Source organism: Prosopis cineraria, unplaced genomic scaffold (genome assembly GCF_029017545.1).
Source record: "Prosopis cineraria cultivar Desert tree isolate PC_DT_omini unplaced genomic scaffold, ASM2901754v1 PC13, whole genome shotgun sequence".
In the NCBI taxonomy this organism is placed as follows: domain Eukaryota; kingdom Viridiplantae; phylum Streptophyta; class Magnoliopsida; order Fabales; family Fabaceae; genus Prosopis; species Prosopis cineraria.
In genome coordinates, this window is record NW_026555344.1 from 40,002,668 (window position 1) to 40,023,485 (window position 20,818).

At 33.1% G+C, this 20,818-nt stretch overlaps 2 protein-coding genes across 4 annotated transcripts; one reads left to right on the plus strand and one right to left on the minus strand.

The window, feature by feature from the left end:
- Window positions 1-242: 242 nt before the first annotated feature.
- LOC129291117 (uncharacterized protein At5g03900, chloroplastic) lies at window positions 243-9,769 on the minus strand. Of its 2 annotated transcripts, none has more exons than XM_054928291.1 (14): window positions 9,127-9,769; window positions 8,898-9,005; window positions 8,706-8,806; window positions 8,495-8,578; window positions 7,349-7,421; window positions 7,194-7,259; window positions 6,759-6,848; window positions 4,731-4,796; window positions 4,290-4,432; window positions 4,074-4,160; window positions 3,920-3,983; window positions 2,782-2,925; window positions 1,563-1,727; window positions 243-710 (listed from the first exon to the last, which is right to left on the minus strand). In XM_054928291.1, exons 1-13 carry the CDS (start codon window positions 9,520-9,522, stop codon window positions 1,584-1,586), a joined length of 1,566 nt encoding a protein of 521 aa, XP_054784266.1. In that variant the 5' UTR covers window positions 9,523-9,769; the 3' UTR covers window positions 243-710; window positions 1,563-1,583. The 2 variants fall into 2 exon arrangements, with proteins under 2 accessions (XP_054784266.1, XP_054784267.1); XM_054928292.1 differs by having other exon boundaries at window positions 8,898-9,019; window positions 9,127-9,268.
- Window positions 9,770-10,905: 1,136 nt separating this feature from the next.
- LOC129290535 (uncharacterized) lies at window positions 10,906-18,254 on the plus strand. 2 transcript variants are annotated; one of them, XM_054927327.1, is made up of 4 exons: window positions 10,906-11,046; window positions 12,255-12,466; window positions 16,600-17,810; window positions 17,919-18,254. In XM_054927327.1, the coding sequence occupies exon 3, from the start codon at window positions 16,622-16,624 to the stop codon at window positions 17,780-17,782; it is 1,161 nt and encodes a 386-aa protein (XP_054783302.1). In that variant the 5' UTR covers window positions 10,906-11,046; window positions 12,255-12,466; window positions 16,600-16,621; the 3' UTR covers window positions 17,783-17,810; window positions 17,919-18,254. The 2 variants fall into 2 exon arrangements, with proteins under 2 accessions (XP_054783302.1, XP_054783301.1); XM_054927326.1 differs by having other exon boundaries at window positions 16,603-17,810.
- The last annotated feature ends 2,564 nt before the right edge of the window (window positions 18,255-20,818 follow it).

Here is a 20,818-nt window from a genome sequence, read left to right on the forward strand (position 1 = left end):
CCTCTACATTATGTAATACTCCTTTTGAAAAAAACAATCCATTTAAATTTTAATTATCATTATCAAAACACTTATATAAAATATTTAATGAAAATAAAATTGAAAAGATATAATTTAAAAAAAAAAAAAACACTAAGGTTTGAACTTTCAACTAATATTTTTTGAGAACCATGAATTAATTACTAATACTTTATATTTTGATAGGCAGCAAGGTGCAAACAGAAACTTAAGAGACCATTAAGTAATGATAAAACCATCCCATACCAAGAAAATATGCAACTATGCATACAAAACAAAGTTTGTTTCACCATTTTTCTTAAAAAAAAAAAAACACCTTTATAATGAGAACTTTCACGCCTCATTGCCGGATGATACAATGACTGTATTCAAGCTCGAAGCATTAATAACACCTTACTCTGCAAGATCACAAGATACCACGAAAAGGCCACGCCTACTCAAAGGTATATATATTTATTGGTCCGTCCTGCAGAAATTTTCGTAAAAAAAATTTGGAAAAAGTTCATGTCGTTTGTTCATTCTCATCGGATTCTACAGATTCTGCGAGCATCTTTGCCTTATCTTAATAGCCATCGGCATAAATGGTTGCAGCAGTAGAGCCTCTACTGCAAATTCCCCAGAAACATATATAATACTTCCAAACTAGGCAAACGATTATATATAGGCAGCGGGCGGAAACGTGTGCTCATGGCCTGAAACTCAATCCAGCTATCAACAGTCATTATGACGCAAATGTCACCAAAATAACATAAATGCATTCATATTGGGCAGTAGCTGTGTTAAAAATCAAACTACTTTAACGCCTATTTGGTATTTATTATATGGACCTCTCTTATAAAAATCTGCTACAATTTAGCCTTTTTTAAAATTCAGCTTAACAGAACTACTTTGACGTCAGAATAAAACGAGTTGAACGGCCAAATTTTGTGGTCAGATAACAAAGACACCCTCCACTAACAATACTTACTCTCAAAGTCAGAAAATATGCACAGCTTCACCCTCAATCTCAACCCATCAAAAGTAATGCTTGAAGCAACAAGATATAATAAATAAGCATGTTATGATGTCATTTAGTATTACTTTATATAAGGATTTATTCGGTGTATTTTTAACAGATAGAGAGAAGTTCTGTTATAGAATTTAGATTGGAAAGAGAGAGAAAGGAACCAGAGAGATAGATAATAGAGAGAATCTGGAATAAGCAATCTTATTAGAATCCGAATCATAAATCAGGTACATTACTGCCCTTATATTTATAGGCATCCTATTCTTAATAGATATTCTAATCTACCTAATCATACTAATATGAGGTTAACATTTAAAATCCGAACTAACAATTAAATCCTATTTAAATCATAATTCATACCTAAATCTATTTAAATCCTAACTAACTCTTAATTCTTTTCTTATTTATAATAAACAAGGTCCATACAGTCAATGCCAACCTAAAGGGATGTCAAAATATTGCACGAAAAGCTATCCATTTATCTGATGAAATTTGGCTGTTCAAAGTACTTAGATAAAGGAATAAATTACGAGTTTACCAATACAAAAGTTGACCCTGATCAATCAGATCTCTCCAGATCCCCAAATCTTTTGTCCCAATCACGAGCCTCAAACTCTTGCTCAACTAAGTCTTTGTCAGTACGGTACAAAATTTGATCCTGTCCAATGACTTTCTTTTGGGCCATGTCCCGGGCATTGACAAGCTGAAAGCCATCAAGGAGAGACTGAGTGTCTCAGGAGGATTATACTGAGTAATCCATACATAAATAACCTTTTGCACGTAAGGCAACATCTAATTCTATTAAATTAACTAAATTCCTTGACTTGGCAAATAGCTTGTAATATTTGTCACGTTTAAGCTCCAGGGATAAACAACCCAAATTAAAATTACAAGATGAAGTTTGCCATATAGTAAAAGTAAAAAGAACTTACTTTAAACTTAAATTACTTTAATATATCCCACAACAAGCAGTCTTATCCCATTAGGTAGGGTTGGCTATATTGTAATATGTCTTTATAATTAAAATTTCTAATGCGAAAAGAGGAAGCAAAGGCACATAATAGCATAACCCAGCAGGCCACACAGATACACCTATCAGATGAGCTCAAATCAGAAGCAGCACCCAACAAAACAAATCCACAATAAGGAAACCAGATGGAATGCATTTAATGAAATAGATGAATCTCTTTCCATTATAAATTTCAAAATATTTAGTGCTTTATGATTAAAGATTAGCATTGAACGAAACCACTTCCAAAATAGATTAATCAAAATAAGTACTTGGGGCACTTTTCAGGTAGTATCACTAACAAACTACCTTGGATGTCTTATCCTCCATCCTGTCTATAAACTTTTCATTCTTAAAGAACATAATTTCAATTTTCTTCTCTTTTCTCCAGGATGTCTGCAGTACGAGTGTTTTATCCTTGCGCACTGTGGTCATAAGTTTCCTTTTGTATATATAACACATCCAAATATTTATCAAAGACTTGGCCAAAAAAAATTAATGATGAAAGACATTATACTATGGAATTACAGTTTGATGCAAACGGTCGAAGCTGAAAAGGAATTACTTTAGCACAGCCCAACACAGATTGATACACAAAAGCAGCACAGGTGATGAGAAGAATTGAGAGAAAACAAAAACTATGAAGAACCATCAAACCAAAGGTGCCAACAATTAAACTATGCCAGTATAATTAGAGACAGCAGTCCATACTACAAAAGGAATCATAAATAAACACAAGTATGGGTACCTTCCTCCTCAATGAAATGTCAGGCAATTCAAGTACTCGTGCACACTGCAGCCTAGCTTGGTTTCTCTTTTCAATGTCACCATTCCACTTGTGAATAAAGAACCATCTAACCAGGGGAATTGCAAAGAAAGAACCAGCATAAATCTGAAAATATTAATCATTCAATACACATTTTACGGAAAAGTTATTTTTCATGTTTGGTTACTATAAAAACAAGAATTCACACTATAAGCAGAACAACTGAGAAGAATTAATCAATCAAATTACACATAATTTCTATCAAATATCAACCCTCTTTTCCAATGTTGTTAACATCACGTTTCAAGTCCTGGACTCAGACAGTTTTATGGTTGCCAATATTTATAACTGGCTAACTTGTAACATGAAAACAAAAATCATTAAACTTGAATTAACTGGCCTAAAGTTGTAAATTTATGGTGAAATTGCAAGATTCTAAACTGTTTGTAAATGGTTGTATCATTGATATTAGCTTCCTACAAGTTCCTTGTTATCTCTTTCTTATCAGAGTCAAATCCATGACTGAAGCCATTTAAACAAAAGCTTCTCCGACTTCTCAAGTTTTTTTATACAGGCCTCCCTCTTTCATCTATTTCGTTTTTGCCTTTTAGTTTCTCAAATTATCGCTTGACTACCATTCACAAAAAGTGGCACTATGATATTGTGTTCCCTATTTTTTTTATTTGTTATTTATTATTTTACTGTTTATGATTTTTAGTTAACAATCAATACAAAGGAATTTACATGCAATTAATAATTAAAATTCATTATTCTGTGAAGTGTTAGTATGCTTTTCGTTTATCAATTAAAATATTTTGATCAAATAGTTTAACTTCTATTTTTTCATAAAATGAAGTAAATGATAATTTAATTTTAATAAATGTTCATTTCTTGTGTACCAGTTAGTTCTGCCTCATAAATATTTATTTCATACTTTCATGAATAAGAAACTTATATATGATATATATTAATCACTTAATTTATTATTGTGATTTTTAATAATGCAATTATAGATTCTTGTAATTATTTTATTAAACTAATGATTTTACGCCATGAATAAGCCCCAAGTATTTTGACCAAGAACTAACTTGATTGTATAAAACAAAAGTTTTAGTCATACCTGAAGAAGAGGATACATGTCGGCTACAAATTTAATGAAGCCACTAGGTGCAACCGTCATTTCTCTTTGGACATAAGAAAAGCCCCAAGTCAGGACACTGAAAGTCTGATACAAGAGGAAAATAACTTAAAAATAAATCATGTCAAGAGCATACTTCAACATGGTTCCGAGAATAATAACCCCAAACAGATTAAGACCACCCAGGCCTATGACCATTGCCCTTTCTGATGCACTGGTTTTACTGCAAAAGAAGATTTATCCATGTTATAATTAAGACCACCTGGTGGGATAAGGCTGCTTGTTGTTGTTCTTGTTGTATAATTTAATATAAGTGGGACACCAATAGGTCACAACAAATGCAATGTAGAACCTGAATTGCCATTTGTTCTCTTTGAAAAACTTTTCAATGCCTCCAACCCACTCAGCCCATTTTCTTCCCATATATTCTTTCTGCCTACTGCGCTGTGAAGAAGCAGTCCGTTGCAGAGATGGAAACCTATATAGAATATTTCCCTGCACAACAATGATTCTGCAAGTAAATAAAAAAAAAAAACAAAAAAGAAAACGAAATTCATTCCCTGAAGTTCTATATTCTAGTGGGTTGTAGAAGGCACTGTGCTTGAGAGAAAAACATAATTATCTAAGAATCATAATGTTTAATCATATCCTTATTCGCTAGATGAGCAAACTATACCAAATGGAGAAGGGAGGCCACATGGAGCATTCTTTAAAAAATCATTAGGAAAGCAAGGAGGAAGAAAAATGAACAAGTTTAGGTTTTAATTTAAACCATTACATTTTACCAATATACCTCTTCATCAATTTCAGGCTGACCTTCAAATCGCAAAAGAACAGGTAAGATATAGGACTCATCTTCCTGCATTCATTCAAGGATCAACGGTCAAACAGCAGGGCAAGGAGAAAATACACCAAATTTAAATTACGAAAAGAAAAATGTTTTATCATTCTTGAATCAATATCAACATAATGTACAGGACAAACAACAGAGCAAGAAATAATAAAATAGAGTAAACACTAAACCATTTCTGCATTGCCTTAAATTATCTTCCAAATGAAATATAATTAAATGAGACATTTGCCACCTTCAATGCAAACTAAGCTCAGTTGATCAAGTTGAAATGTGCCATGTGCAGTTCACGAGTAAAGTTAGCCAAATCTAACAGGAGGGGGAAAAAAAAACACATGGTGTTCAAAAGCCTCAAGTACGCTAATAAGGACATGGGATTAAAATAAAATTTATAAACTAAAAAAGCATAAAAGCACCAACATTCATAAATTACATACAAGTAACCTTGACCATTACTTAAGAAACATTTTGTTTTAACTTTGATTACTTGTAACGAGATTATAAATATAGCATCAACACTAATTAAAGAGGACACAATTTGGAATTTAAGCATGTAATTTGAAGATTAGCAGGGTAAAAAATAGAGAAATTTTTTTTTTCTATATGCATTGATGATTCAGGAAAAAGAAATTAGAGAAATGGTCAAATAATAACCAACAAAATCTCACAGATCTTTAATGCTTTCAACTCCTTTTTAGAAGTTCTCACTACAGCCCATTTGGTATGCAGGAAGGATTTTTTCGATGGAATGGGAATAGAAAAAGGAATAGGAATGGGCACAAGAACAGAATGGAGCTTTAAATGTATATTTGATACGTCAGAAAAAATGAACAGAATCTTGGGATGATTTTTGTTTGGTATGTGTATTTTAATAATGGAATGAGAGGTTTTAACCTATTTCTTCCATACTTTCTTTTTTCTTACACGTTTCTTCATCATCAACAATATTCTACCAGCTACCGCAAATCAGATTCAGCAATCCAACCAAAAACATAATCAAGAGATAAAGAGGTCTAATACAAATCCAATCAAACAAGCCAAGAATTATGAAACCAATATATGCAGGAAAAAAAAAAGAAAAGAAATGATAGCAACCATCAAAGGAAAAGGAAGGAGCCAGCAACCACCACCTCAAATAATTGAGAGCTTGTGTGTGTGTGTGTGTGTGTGTATAGAGAGAGAGAGAGAGGACAATGAGAGGAGAGCAATGGTGGAACCGAATCGTCAAGAGCTTCAAGTGTCAACACATTTGAGTGACAGAGGTGGTGGCTGTCATAGAGGCTGCTGCTACTTGCCAAAGAAGAGGAGAGTGATGAGGTAAGGAGAGTATGAAGATGAACTCATAGCCACGTTCAAAACTCCAACAGTCACCACCTCATCCGTCATCCTGTTTGAGCTCATCCCACTTTGTTACAGGAGAGAAGATGCTTTTGAGAAGTCTAACTCATCTGATAGATTTTTTATTTATTGAGCCAAAATTGCCATATTGAAAAATGATTTAGGAATAATCTTCAAAAATATCATTCCCAGGAACTGAAATTTTCCATAGCAGCCCCTAAGGAATGAACCCTCCATCATTTTGATGGAAATTGGAAAATGACATTCCTAGGAAGCTCAAAGGTTGTGTACCAAATGAGGGTAAAATACTCATTCCTTCTTCGTTTTTGTTTTTCGGTAAACAAATACTCATTCCTTCTCCATCTGCCCTTCCATATTTCAAAATCAATCCATCAAGCCAAACATGGCCTAAATAATGCCAGAGCAGAGAAATGCACATTGTCTAAATCTATAAGCAGAACAACAAACTAAATAATGCCAAAGTAAACTCTATGTTAAGGTAACATATGAATATAAAAAATAAATTCTATAAAAGCCATGCTGTTCATAAACCATGAACTGTACAACTCATTTCTCAGACTCTTTACAATGCATGGTAAAATGTGTCTAGTACTGTTAGAAAAGCTAAATCACCTTAAGCTCCTTCGTAGACTCTACATCAAGGTATGGTGCAAGTTCTTCAGCTGCTACCACACCACCATTAGATGCTATGTATTGGCCAATCTGCAAGTAAAATGAGCACAGCAAAATAATTATCATATATCAGGCAAAGTTAGATGCAAAGGTCACATAAGAAAATATATGATGATGTACATTTACAAGTAGATTAGTTTTAAAATAAGATGGTGAACAAGGAAAAATTCAAATGCAAAACTAATCACTTTAAAGATGACAAAATAGCCCACGAATTTTTTTCTAAGAAAAATAGAAGTATAACTTTGATAAGGGGCAGAGACAACAGAATAATCTTGAAAAAATTGTAAAAAGACAAAAAATATACAAAGAGAATTAGAGTAGCAAATATTTATTAAAGGCAACGGACCACCACATTCAGTCCTCAAATATTACCAACTTCCACCTCTCTTCTTCAATTCCTTGATTTGGATCACCATCGCCAAACACAAACGAAAAGACCTATAGAGAAACAAATAAAAATACATTTTTCTTTATGAGGAACAAGAAACAAACATGAAAGACAAATATGATTCATTTGCATCACATACCGATTCAAGGAAGTTCATCTTTTCTTGATCATTTTGTATCCTTCGTCTCCTATAGTAATACGGATCCCAGTACCTTCGAAAGAATATAGAAATATAGATGTCACCAAAATTCATCTCAAAAAATCATTTTTGGGTTAAATGCAATTACAACTACACAAATCATTTATAGATATACGCATGATATGGATTGAGAGGATTAATAAAAAACAGCTGTAATAAATGCATGCCTTATCTTCAGGACCAACACACTTAGACATGGAAAAATGCAAGAATTTCACAAAGGAGTGTCAAAATCTCATAATAAATCAATTCTCCTATAATCATGAGTCAAGAACTTTATCCCTATCTTAGAATGCACTTTTAAGGGCTGGTTGGTATTCAAAATGAAATGGAATGAAAAATGGAATGGAATGGGAAAAAGTGATTTTGTGGATGAGAAATGTCCTTTGTGCCCTTGAATGAAAGAATTAATAAAAAAGATAGTTACTATTCATTACGATAATAGGGATATAATAAACAATGAATATGTCAATTTTTTGTACAAGAGAAAGGGATTGCCTTTCGCTAGATGATACCAAACAAGACCTAAGAGCAGATAAGCTAAAAAACAAGAATGTACTTACAACTACACATTGTAGAACTGGTTTTCTTTAATCAACAAGTGAACGTGTTAAATTGTATAGCTTTGGTATCAAAATTTAAACGAGACAAGCAAGCTCAGAAATAAAAAGGTAAATAGGGGAACTCAATTTTCTATGTTGCACTGTATCACAGTAATACAAGCACCAATTTCTTTTCACTATCTTCCTCTTCTCCACCTTCTATTCTATTGACTTCTTTTTCTTTTCCCTTTTCTCTTTGGGTCCTTTTAGCAGGCATATATACAAAGAGAAACTGCCATAAATTTGTTCTTTAATTCCAGTTGGCAGAAAATCATATACGCCAAGAAGCAAAACTATTTAAATTATTTTTATAAACACAATTGTTAAAAGACAAACGAGAAACCACCTACCCCTCCCTCATCATCCCAAAATGCAACTATTAATATGGTGGTCTCCACATTGTTCGATCAAATAAGCCAATCACGCCTTTCTTTGAGCAATGTGTTTTTCAAAAACTCCTAGGATTTAGAATAAAATATTTTACCAGAAGAGGTCTACTGGATTGAAGTAGAAAGTGACTCCTGAATCATATGTTCTACCTCCCCGCCTTCCACGGTTGTCCTCATCACTGTAATCAAGTAACATGGTTAATGCATTGAAATGACAAAAAGATATCAAAACGTGTCATGCTTAGGAATTGGGACTAATAAAACTAAATTTTAAAGCATTCAACATATGATAAAGTCGCCAGGTACCTTCTGCTAGAAACCAGAGCAATTATTGTAGTATAAACAAGAACAATGGACGCTATAAGTGCTGTCCCAAAAGAAACCCTTATCAAGTATTCTCCAGTGGCCTGTCAAAGGCAATGCTATATAACATTAATAACCAAAGCACGAAGCAAGACATCAGCAATAGTCAACAGAGAAGGAGAAAATTTCTGACACCTTTGCCTTTTCAAGAAAAGGTTCAGCTTTAATCTTAAATGACTTGGCTGCAAGCTTTGACCGATAATCTTTTGGAAACACATACAAAATATCACCTTCCTCAGAAACCTGAAACATACCATCTTGGAACAATTGTACTAACGGATCAAAAACTTAAAATAGGCCTAATGAAACAAGAGCTCAGAGCTCGTTTCGCAGGACGTAACCTCACAAACTTCCAGATAACTACCTCTAAGAATCCATTGGTGTCGGCAGCAAGAGCCTGAAGAGCCTTCTGGGCCTCATTCAACTTGAGCCCAGCCTTGCTTGCCACATCCCCAATAGTCACCCTCCCTCCACACGAATCCACAGCATCCATCGTTCGCTTTCTCACATCAGACGGCAATTTATCACTTTCCACAACGCCTCCCGGTCTAATCCCTGGGGCCACATCAACACTCGCTCTCGCAACCGGCGCTAAAACCCTATAATCCAACCCTTTGGGAAATCCCAAGAAGATTGGTTTTTGCACGAGTGGGAACAGGTTTGGGGGCTTAGCGAAAGACGAAGCTTTACATAAATTATGAGAGTGGCTGTAGAATCTAGAGCTTGGTATCACAGTGAAGCACGTGGAAATGGTCGCCATTTGGGTGATTTTGGAAATTCGTTCCAGCTTTCAAGTTATCGACATGGAAGTCTCTGGGCCAGAAACTTCGTACTTTCGTGGAAAGAAGAGAAGGAGCAAGCAATGAGCTTCTGTTCTGACTTCCGATTCCGAGTAACTGAGTGTGAATCCGAAATCAATGTAATGGTATATGAGATTCCGAGGTGTTCAGCCACTGTCTAAGGTGTGGGCGAAAAGAAGGCGGGAGGATGAGGCTCGCATATTGACGAATCTGCCACTGGAAGCATATATGTATGTTATTGCCTTATTGGAGCCAAACTTCTAATCTTCCCCAGGGAAAATTTTGTTCAAGGCCAAAATGACAAATAAACCCCCGAAAATGATAATTTGACAGTAAACGTGATTAAATTTCTTTGTGAAATTATTTTAAAACTTATATACAATTAATTTTATTTACCAAATTTAATTAATATAAGTATTTGTGAGTTTGATTTTATCAATAATTAAAATAATTTAAGAAATTATAATTTTATATCAACAATTTTTTTCAATTAGCAAAGTCTAATTAATCTTATATAGTTTATAAGTTTGGTAAAAATATTGAAAAAAACATAATCTTTGATCCCTATAATTTCATTGAGTTTTTTTTTAATCTTTACAATTTTTTTTAATATTTTCAGTTTTTATATGAACTAAAAACATTAAAAAAATTAAAACTATAATAACTTTAAAAACAAAAGCCACCTAATCCTTCTAAAACTACAGGGGATGAAAATATTATAAAAATTATAAAAATTAAAAATAAAATTTGATTAAATTGTAAGAACCAATGACTATTTTTTTTCAAAAATATTCATAAATTTAATTTTATTAATAACTAAAATAATTTAAAAAATTACAATTTCAGCAAATCCAATCAATTTTATATGATTTATAAAATTAATATAAATATTTACAAATTTAATTTTATTAATAATCAAAATGATTTAAAAAAATTGAAACTTTTTAAATTGTAGATGAATACTAAAATAATTTGATACAGAAATTTAACATTAAAGAAATTTCTCGGATTTTGTTGTCATTATGCTTCATAGAATTAAATTCTCATTTTCTTATTTTAAACGTGATTCGCCCATTTTTTATTGGATTCAAATTTAATTTAGCTTTTTGTTAAAAATTGAAATTACATGGATTTGAGTTTTTTTTTTTAAGGCAAATAAATTTTATTTAAAAAATATTAGGGACATTAATATAACATTAAAAATGACCAAACCACTCAATGCCCGTGCCAGGCCTTCCACACGAAGAAACCACCTTAGCCAAGGACCTCAACCATGAGGCGGTTGTGGCCGCTGAGTCCTCTGTCTTGGGTCCCACTCTTCCGCCTTCTCAAAACAGTATAAATCCTCTTTTTTCGCGTCTCTGCTTTCTTTGCTTTGCCTTTCAATTTCAAATATTTTTGCCTTCTTTGTATCTGTGGCATTTCCTCCACGCAATCTTTGCGGAGACCAACCCCAGAGGAAAAAAAACTCTCAAACCCTCTTCGTAAATACCCGACTTCACTTCTACTAAATAATTAATTTTGTTTGTCTTTTCTAATATATGTTTTCGGATCTTGATTGAGTTTGATCGCACTCTCAATTGGTGTCTCTGATTTTTTCCCCTTGTCGTGCTGTTTACTCTTTGATTTTTATGCGATTTGAATATTTAAGGGTTTGGGTAGGTTTTCATTCCTTGTTTATGGCGATTGGATATTGATCTGGGGTTGGGAACCTTATGCGACAATTCCTAGGATCTTGATGAATTTTAGAACTCTGCTTATCATCTGCCTCTGGCGGCTTCGTTTAAGCTTTACCATCGTCTTTGCATTGTTTCACACTTTTATTTTTGTTTCGCGGTCGGATGGTGAACAGTTGCTATTTTCTTCACGGCCTCCTTTGGTTGTTGAAAGGTGAAACGTTATCGGTGCTATATCGTGTCTAGCTCGTGCGATTATCCACATCGATATCAATATATCAGATGATGATGTATCCATGTAAATTTGATATTGCCGTGACATCTTATTGTTTGCTTTTTCTCGCGAAATTTGTTGTTTTCCTTATGATCGACCTAGTTTTGGAGAGACCGAGAGAGTGTTCTGCTTAATATTCTATATTTGGCCAATCAGGAAGAAAATTAAGACCTTATATCTTCTTGTTCAACATTTGATTGTTTATTATAACTCTAATAGTCACAGCAGATAATACTTTTTTATCCAGAGAATTTCAAAGGATTTCTGAGACTGTTTATAAATTTGCAAAACAAATTCTTGCTAGATGTTAAAGTTCTGTAATAGGACACTTGATTAGACAGGAAGAAGTCATCTTTACTAACCCTACCTTCCGTGGCGATCGTCCATTTCTGCAATCTTCTAGGTCGCTTGAAAGTATTTATAATTATTTTCCAAACAGTATAATAACTTAGGTGCCATGCAAAATAAGTTAATGAGATTATTTGGTGGCCCCCCTATATACTACAACATCTATTTTTTCACCGATTTTTTGGGGTTGGTGGTGAATCTCATTTGATCTTTTTAAATAGCAAAGTTTTGTACAGTTAGCACAGTCAAAGAGAAATTTTAAGTTAAAGAAACAGTTTAATCCTGCCCATTGATGATTCTTTTTTCTTATTATTGCTTTCTTGAGATTTGCTAGATTGATATCTTGTGTTGCTAAAACTTTTCTTTTTCTTCCCTTCTGGTGTCAAACCTGCAGAATTTGGGGCTAGTTGGTGATTCTGTTGTGCAGAGGTGTTCGTTAATTATATATTTGCCAAAGCTTTTAGTATACATTACTTCATTATTATTTAACGTGCATCGGAGCATTGCTTGAGGGTTGATTCTTTTGTGAAGTCAAGTAAGATTCTGTAAATACAGTTTGAGACTCGGAAGCCTTCAGTAGGGAAATAACTAAAGCTTGTTCTCTTGGTAAGTTATGTTTATAGTAGAATTTTACGAATTGTATCTTGTGTTGGAAGCACTGAATTGTTTGAATTAAGTATTATCTTGCATTTGTTTTTGTACTCCGTTTATTGTTTTGTACGAAAAAGCCATCTATATTGATGTTATATGTTCCATTATTCCATTGGACATGGTGTCTGATATGATTTTGAATCCAAGTAAGCCATCGGTTCTTGGCTGCTAAACTTTACAAGGAATTAATACGTTTCTGTCTCCTCTGTTATCAAGTTATAGTTTTGAACCCTGTATTTGTCACATTGGAGAGCATAGCTTTTTCGCCCATTATCTTAAGGTTTGGTTAATAGTTTTTTTCTGGTCATCAGCAGTTAGCTTAGTTGGCCAATATAGTTTCCTTTTTATCTATTACAACAACAACAACATCAACAACAAGTCTTATCCTACTAGTTGGGGTCGGTTACATGGATTATATGACCGCCATTATGTTCTATCATTTATTAAGTTTTTAGAAATATTATTAATTAAAGGTCTCACTTAATAACCTTCAAAAGTGTTCTCTTCGGTCTTCCTTTATCTTTCTTGACAGGGTTTAAAGTCATCTGTTTCACTTTTTTCACAGGTGCCTCTAGTGATCTTCTTTATACATGTTTGAATTATCTCAAGCGATTTTCTACCATTTTTTCTTCAATAGGTGCCACACCTACTTTTTCTTGTATTCGCTCATTTCAAATTTTGTCTTTACGTGTATATTTATACATGCATCTCAATATTTTCATTTCTGCTATTCCAACTTTATGTTTTTGCTATCTCGTCAAAGCCCAACATTCATTACCATATAAAATTGTTGGTCTTACAACAATTTAATAAAACTTTCCTTTTAGCTTATCAAGTAACTTACGATCACAAAACTCCTTTAGCTTTTTTTCAATTAAACTACTCCGATTGTATCCTATTTGTAATATCTCTATCAATATCTCCATTTTGTTGAATAATTGCTTTTAAATATCTTAACTTTTTCACTTGAAGTATGGTCTGATCACCCAATTTCACTTTCAAGTTACTACTTATTGACGTCTTATCAAAATTACAATATAAATATGACGTCTTATCAAAATTACAATATAAATATTCTGGTTTACTCCTATTCAGGCAGAAACCTTTTGACTTCAATGTCTTCCTTACAATTTATCTCTTCTTTTGTCTTGGCAGTAAGAACTATATCATCTGCAAAAAACACGCTTTTAGAAATTTTCCCTTGAATATGCTTAAAAGTGATCCTTAATGCAATCCAATCTTTATAAGAAAATTTTTTGTTTCACCACAAAGTGTTTTTATGCTAGTTTTTGCCCTCTCATACATGTCTTTTATAGCTCGAATATAGGCAATTGGAAACCTTCTTTTTCAAAGCCTTCCAAAGTACTTCTTTCGGTTTACGATCGTAAGTTTTTTTTCAAATCAATGAAAATTATATGTAAATCTTTACTTTTACATCGATACTTTTTCATTAGTCTCCTTAGTAAATAAATTGCTTCTGTAGTCACTTTCTCTGGCATGAAGCCAAATTGATTTTTCGAAATTTCAATTTCCAATCTCAACTTATGCTCAACCACTCTTTCCCATAATTTTATAGTATGACTCATAATTTTAATCCCTTTGTAGTTAGTACAATTATGAATATCTCCTTTATTGTTATAAATAAGAACTAAGATGCTTCTCTTCCAATCATCTGGCATTCTCTTAGACTGTAAGATCTCATTAAATAACTTAGTTAACTACTGCACTTCTTTTTCACCCAAACATTTTCACATTTCAATAGGGATACAATCAAGTTTATTGGCTTTACCATTTGTCATTTTCTTGAGATCTTTTCTCACTTTTCAAGCTCATATTCTTTGAACAAATGACAAATTTTGCTCTCTTTCAGAAGTTACTAAATCTTCCAAGTTAATTGATGACCCCCCATCATCATTGAAAAGTTTTGAAAAGTATGTCTTCCATTTGTCTTTAATATCATTATCTATGATCAAAACATTTCCCTCTTCATCCTTTATATGTCTAACTTATTACAAATCTCTTGATTTTCTTTCCTTACTCTAAACAATCTTATAAGTTTTTCGTTCTTCATCCTTTTTTTTAAAACCATTATAAAACTCTTCAAAAGCTTTAGAACAAGGTTCACTCGCAGTCCTCTTAGTTTTCCTTTTAGCCATATGATACTTTTCTCAATTTTCATCATTGTTGCACAAACAGATTGCTTTAAAGCACTCCTACTTATATTTGATTTTTTCCTGTACGTTATCATTTCACCACCAAAACTCCTTATCTCTCAAACCAAAACCTCTTGATTCTGTCAAAACTTCTTTTGCAACCTTCCTTACCTTCATGGCCAAGTCTTCCCACAAGGTATTAGCACTTTCTCGAGACTCTCAAATTCCTTCGACCAAGAGATTTCTCTTGAAAATTTCTCTCTTTTCACCTTTTAATTGCAACCACCTAATCCTTGGATTTATAACTTGTCGACGCTTTTGGTTTTTACTCATAATACATATATCAAGGACAAGGATCCAGTGTTGTATCGTAACAACATTCCCAGGAATCACCTTACAATTTTTACAAAGTCTTCTATCTGCGTTCCTTACCAAAAAGAAATCAATCTATGACATTGAAGTTTTGCTTTTATAAGTGATGAGATGCTCATCCCTCTTCTTGAAACAAGTATTAGCAATCTTGAAATCATAGGTTAAAGAGAAATCAAAGATATGTTGTCCTTCATTATTTAGTTCTCTAAAACCAAAACCATCATGCACCCTCATATAATGACCTGCCTCCCTCCCGACTTGTCTATTAAAGTCTCCTCGAATAAAAATCTTTTCATTATGTTGTATGCTTTCGATCAACCCCTCCAAGTCTTTCCAAAATAATTCTTTAAGATTGGCTTTTGTCCCAACTTGAGGTGCATAAGCGCTAACAATATTGATAGTCTCCCGTGCGATGATCAATTTTAATGAAATAATTTTGTCGTCAATTCTGTTAACTTATACCACATTTTTCTTACACTCTTTATCAACAATGATACCCACCTTATTGCATGTGTTTAATTTCCCAATATACCAGAGTTTGAAACCTTAGATATCCTTAGCTTGTTCACCAGCCCATTTAGTCTCCTGCAAGCGCAAAATATTAATTTTTTTTTGAATCATAACTCCTACCACATTTATAGATTCACCAGTCAAGGTTCCAACATTTCAAATACCAAGTCTAATCTTGCTCACATGAACTAACTTCTTTAGCCGCGCTCATCTAGGATAATGCAGTAACCCTTGTTCATTTAACATTACATCCGGGCATAGCTGCAGCGGCTCTAACTCACTTATCACTGTACTCAAGCCATGCAGCGCATTACTTACGAGCAGCGACCTAGCATTAGTACAGAAACGTTTATTGTCTGTATCTATGTGTGATTCAACAAAGTTTTACATTGATTATTGAGAGCTTAACACAACCCTCCTCTTTTATCTGGGTTTGGGACTGGCTATAAAGCATAGGCAGAGTTTTCCTTTTTATCTATTGCCTGCAAAAAAAAAAAAAAAAATTAATGGTAGATTTTGTGTTAAGATGTCCAGGAATAGAAAAGGTAAGCAAATATACTTCTACATTTTGATTAATAATTGAAAAGTATTGGCATTGCAAGACTAACATGTAAGAACCTTAGATTATTGCCTGCCCCCCAATTATGATGATATTGTCTCTAGAAATCCAACATATGAAAATCCTAGATGAGTTGTATTCATTGGTGAAGATGATCTCTAGTAGTTGGATTTGGTGCATTCACCTACCTACTGAATCACCCCCAAAATATCCTTAGTAGGACCAACGTATGTGATGGGACTTGAGCCAGTCGTTTCCAGTTTTGTGTTTTGTTACTCTCCTAACCATACTTTTTCTGCTTGTTTGTGCAACCAAATGTGTTTTTAAATGATTTTCTCCTGTTTTATATTAAATTTTTTTAATTTATTAACTATTAATTTGTATGTCAGAATGTCTCATATTTAGCTGGCATGTTTTCACGTTCTGAATAATGAAAGTAATATTTGGTTGGTTACCTGCATCATCTGCTGTTCTGATTAGTTTAATATTGTTAGTAGTTATTACTGTGCGTGGAAGATGACTGGTGTTAAGCGAAGATTGTATAGTGATTCAGATATCCATGCTCTTCACAAAGAATTGGATGAAGTTTCATGTCCTATTTGCATGGATCATCCACATAATGCTGTTGTCCTTCACTGCAGCTCTTACGAAAAGGGCTGCAGATCTTACATCTGTGATACAAGTTATAGGCATTCAAATTGCTTGGACCGGTTTAAAAAAATGCAGGCCAATTCTAAGGACAGTTCAAATTTTTCCAGTTCTTTAGTAAACACAAACAACTCTGGTAATAGTTCTGATATTAATCTCAATATGCAACCTGACTTGAATGATGGTAATGAAAATCACCAAATTGAAATCAATACTGTATTGTCTGTTGGATTGCTTCGAGGATCAAGACAGGGTGATGTTCAAGATCCAAGTAGACATTTCAACTCACCTAATGAAGGCATTTTAGAAACTGTTGATTCTGAGACCTTGCAGGACAGGGCTGAGCATGAGGAGTTAGATGTGGATAATTCATCCGAGTCAAAATTGAGCTTGAAATGTCCCTTATGTCGAGGAACAGTGCTGGGTTGGGAGGTGGTTGAAGAGGCAAGAAATTATCTCAATTTGAAGAAGAGAAGTTGCTCAAGGGAATCTTGCTCTTTTGTTGGTAATTATCTTGAATTGCGTCGGCATGCTAGGAGAGTTCACCCAACAACCCGTCCCTCTGATGTTGATCCTTCAAGGGTAAGAGCCTGGCGACATCTTGAACGACAGAGGGAATATGGTGATATTGTTAGTGCTGTTCGGTCTGCCATGCCTGGTGCTGTGGTTGTGGGTGATTATGTCATTGAAAATGGAGATGGCAGGTTCTCAAGTGATCGAGAAGGCAGCATGGGCGATTCTAATGGTGGGCCGTGGTGGACAACCCTCTTCTTGTTTCAGATGCTTGGTTCAATTGAAAATGGGCGGGAGCCAAGGCCTCGTTCAAGAGCATGGACGAGGTATCGTCGACCAGCAGGAGGTTCTTCTGACCGACGCTATCTGTGGGGCGAGAATTTGTTGGGTCTTCATGACAGTCATGATGCTGGTGAAGATTTGCGCATATTTAGTGATGCAGGTGAAGATGCATCTCCTGTACCAAGAAGACGGCGACGCTTGACCCGAACAAGGTCCAATGGAGATCGTTCATGAGGTTTGCTGATGGCCATCAATGTTTCTGGTAAAATTAATGGTTCAGTTTCTCTACAGAAACATTTATTAGAAGAATATGTTTCCAATCTTTCATTGGCTCACCCAGTTGGCTGTTTCTCTATAAATTGTTTAACAGGGTGCAGAACATGATTCAAGTGCTAGCTCTGGTCTTGTGGAGCGTGTTGATGATGCTTATCTGGAATGAAATCAGGGAGTTCGAGGAGCGAGTTTCTTCTCATCCTGGTATCTAGGATTTTCATAAAGGTCTCTTCTGCCAACCGAGCACTTAGCTTTGGGGGATGTCAAAGTTGTTGGCAATTTGTGGGTTTGTGAATTATAGTCATATTTGGATTGTCCCCAGGGGGTTTTTTGTTTTTTGTTTTTTTTAAAAAAGCAATCATAATCTATCAACTAATTTTATACTACCGATGTATATTTGCCAATCTTTCTATCGATTGAACCATTGTTTCCACGCATGTGATTAATATTGGATACCGTTTTAAGTTATTTGAGATGCTACTGTTATAGAATCATATCATACATCAATTGAAGTGGCTGAAATTTATAAGAGGCAAGTGAGGAACAGAGCACAACACATCGGCAACATGGTTGGGCATTATGCATTGTTATGGTTTTATAATTGAAGTTGAATCTATTGTCTACCCTATCTAATCCTGACTAAACCCTACCTCACACCAGGAGGGCTGGTCATTCAGAGTGTGTTTAATTCGACTCAAGTCCATTCAAGTTGGTTGGGACAAGCTTGAATTTATCCCCAAAAAAAAAAAAAACAAAATCATATTACTTAACTTGATCTTGACATTTTGAGCTTAAATTGGCAATTATCAATTTTTTTAAGAATTAATGAGCAAAATTGATCCTGAGTATTGTTTAAAATCTTAAACTCTTAAAATATATAAAATAAATTTTAAATTTTTAAATTTGTAATAAAATAAACTATAACTGTTAAATTTTTCAACACCGTTGCTGTTTATTGTGGGTCCTAGTTAATGCTAACGTGTCATTATCAATTAGTGCCACAGATCCTAGACTATTATGTTAGTAGCCTTGTAAATCCTAAATTATTATGTTAATAACATTTTACATTTTAAACTTTAAAATTTTGAACAAATTATCTCAACCATTTATGTATAGAACGTTAACTATTACGTAGGTCAAATTAATTTCAACATAGTTTGCCACGGTAAATGCATAGTTGGCCACGGCAAATGACCAATAATTTTATGAAACGATTTTTTGGGTCCCCTTTTTTGCATTGTTTTCCAAACAATTTGTATTTCATGCTACCATATACTCTAACTCTAATTTAATATTATTTTGAATAATGTTTATTTATTTAATGGTGAAAACTTAGAATCCATTTTGAAAAGAAGTTTAAATATTAGATAATTTTAATTAAATGATTAATTTGAATTTTAAATTCATTGATGAAATCATTGGCTTTCGCATCCATTATTTGTAAAATCCTATGATATTTAAACTTCTTTTTAAATGAAATCTCAAATTTTCACCATTAACTAAACATTATTCAAAATAGGACTAAATTAGAGTTCTAGAATATATGAAAGCATAAGATACCAATCGTTTGAAAAATGTTACAAGAAAGGGGCAAAAAACATTATTTCACAAAATTATAGTTCATTTGCCATAATCAATGATGCATTCACCGCAGTGAACCATGCTAAGGCTAATTTAATTTATATAATATCAACATTTTATACATAAACAGTAGAGGTGATTTGCTTAAAATTTTAAAGTTTAGGATTTAAAATATTACTAACCTAATAGTTTAGGGTTCAGAACGTTACTAACATAATAATTTAGGGTTTGTTGCGCTAATTCACTATGACACATCAGCATTAACTTAAAAATTTAAAGGTCAGAGTTTATTTTGCTATGAATTTAAAAATTTAGGTTTTACACATTTTAAGAGTTTAAGGTTGAAAGCGCTTTTCAAACAATACTTTAGGGTCTATTTTGCTCATTAATCCTTTTTTTAAAGCAAATTTTAATTTTTACCTTAAAAATATTGTTATTATGAGAAAATATGCAATATACTTTTGGGGCACTTTTTTTAAGATAATTTGCAAATTAAAATTTGTAAAATTTGTAGATATAATAATATGAATTTTAAAAAAATTAAGAAAATATTTGTAAAAATTATATTCAAAATATATATTGTCAAATATGGCATCTTTTAGTTTTGCTTTATTCAAAATATAAGATATCGAGTAATTTTTATAGTTATTCTTTTCAATTATACCTATGCACTTATTATTTTTTTAGGAAAAATGGCACATTTAAATTTTAATTACTATTATTATCAAGATTCTTATATACAATATTTAATGAGAATATAATTAAAAATATGTAAAAAAATTTAAGAGATTAAAGTTTAAACTGACATTTTTTGAAATTGGAAATTAATTATCAATACCCTATATTTTGATTCAAAATGAATAATTAATATGCAATGCTAAAATATGCTTTTGGTCTTTTAACTTCATATAAGATTTTAATGTGATCTTTTAATTTTATAAAGTATTTTCAGTCCCTTGACCCTAAAATTATTAGTTTCAAATGGCTATTTTTTGTACCAATCATTAATATTAAAAAAAATTAAACTTGATATGTCAACATTTGAAACTAATAATTTAATGTAAAAATAATTCTCTACCTTATCATGCGCGCCTAGACCCGAGATTCTTGTGTTTATGCATCTCAAGGCATATTGATCTATAAAAGGCATTCTCTCTTAGGCAAACTCGAACCACTTTAGAATCCTCAATCCCTTGACACTTCAACCTATGGATTTTTAAGTGTAGTAACATGGACTCACACTCATGGATTGTGATTGAATTCATTCTAATACACAGGTTCCTCAAAGAGGCAAGTGTAGATTATACTTGAATCTTTGTACAACATAAATAAGTTATTGCCGAATTAAGCTTTCAGGAGAGAGGAGAGAGTTTAGAAGAGAAACATGGTAAAGAACAAACCAATTTTATTTCTTCA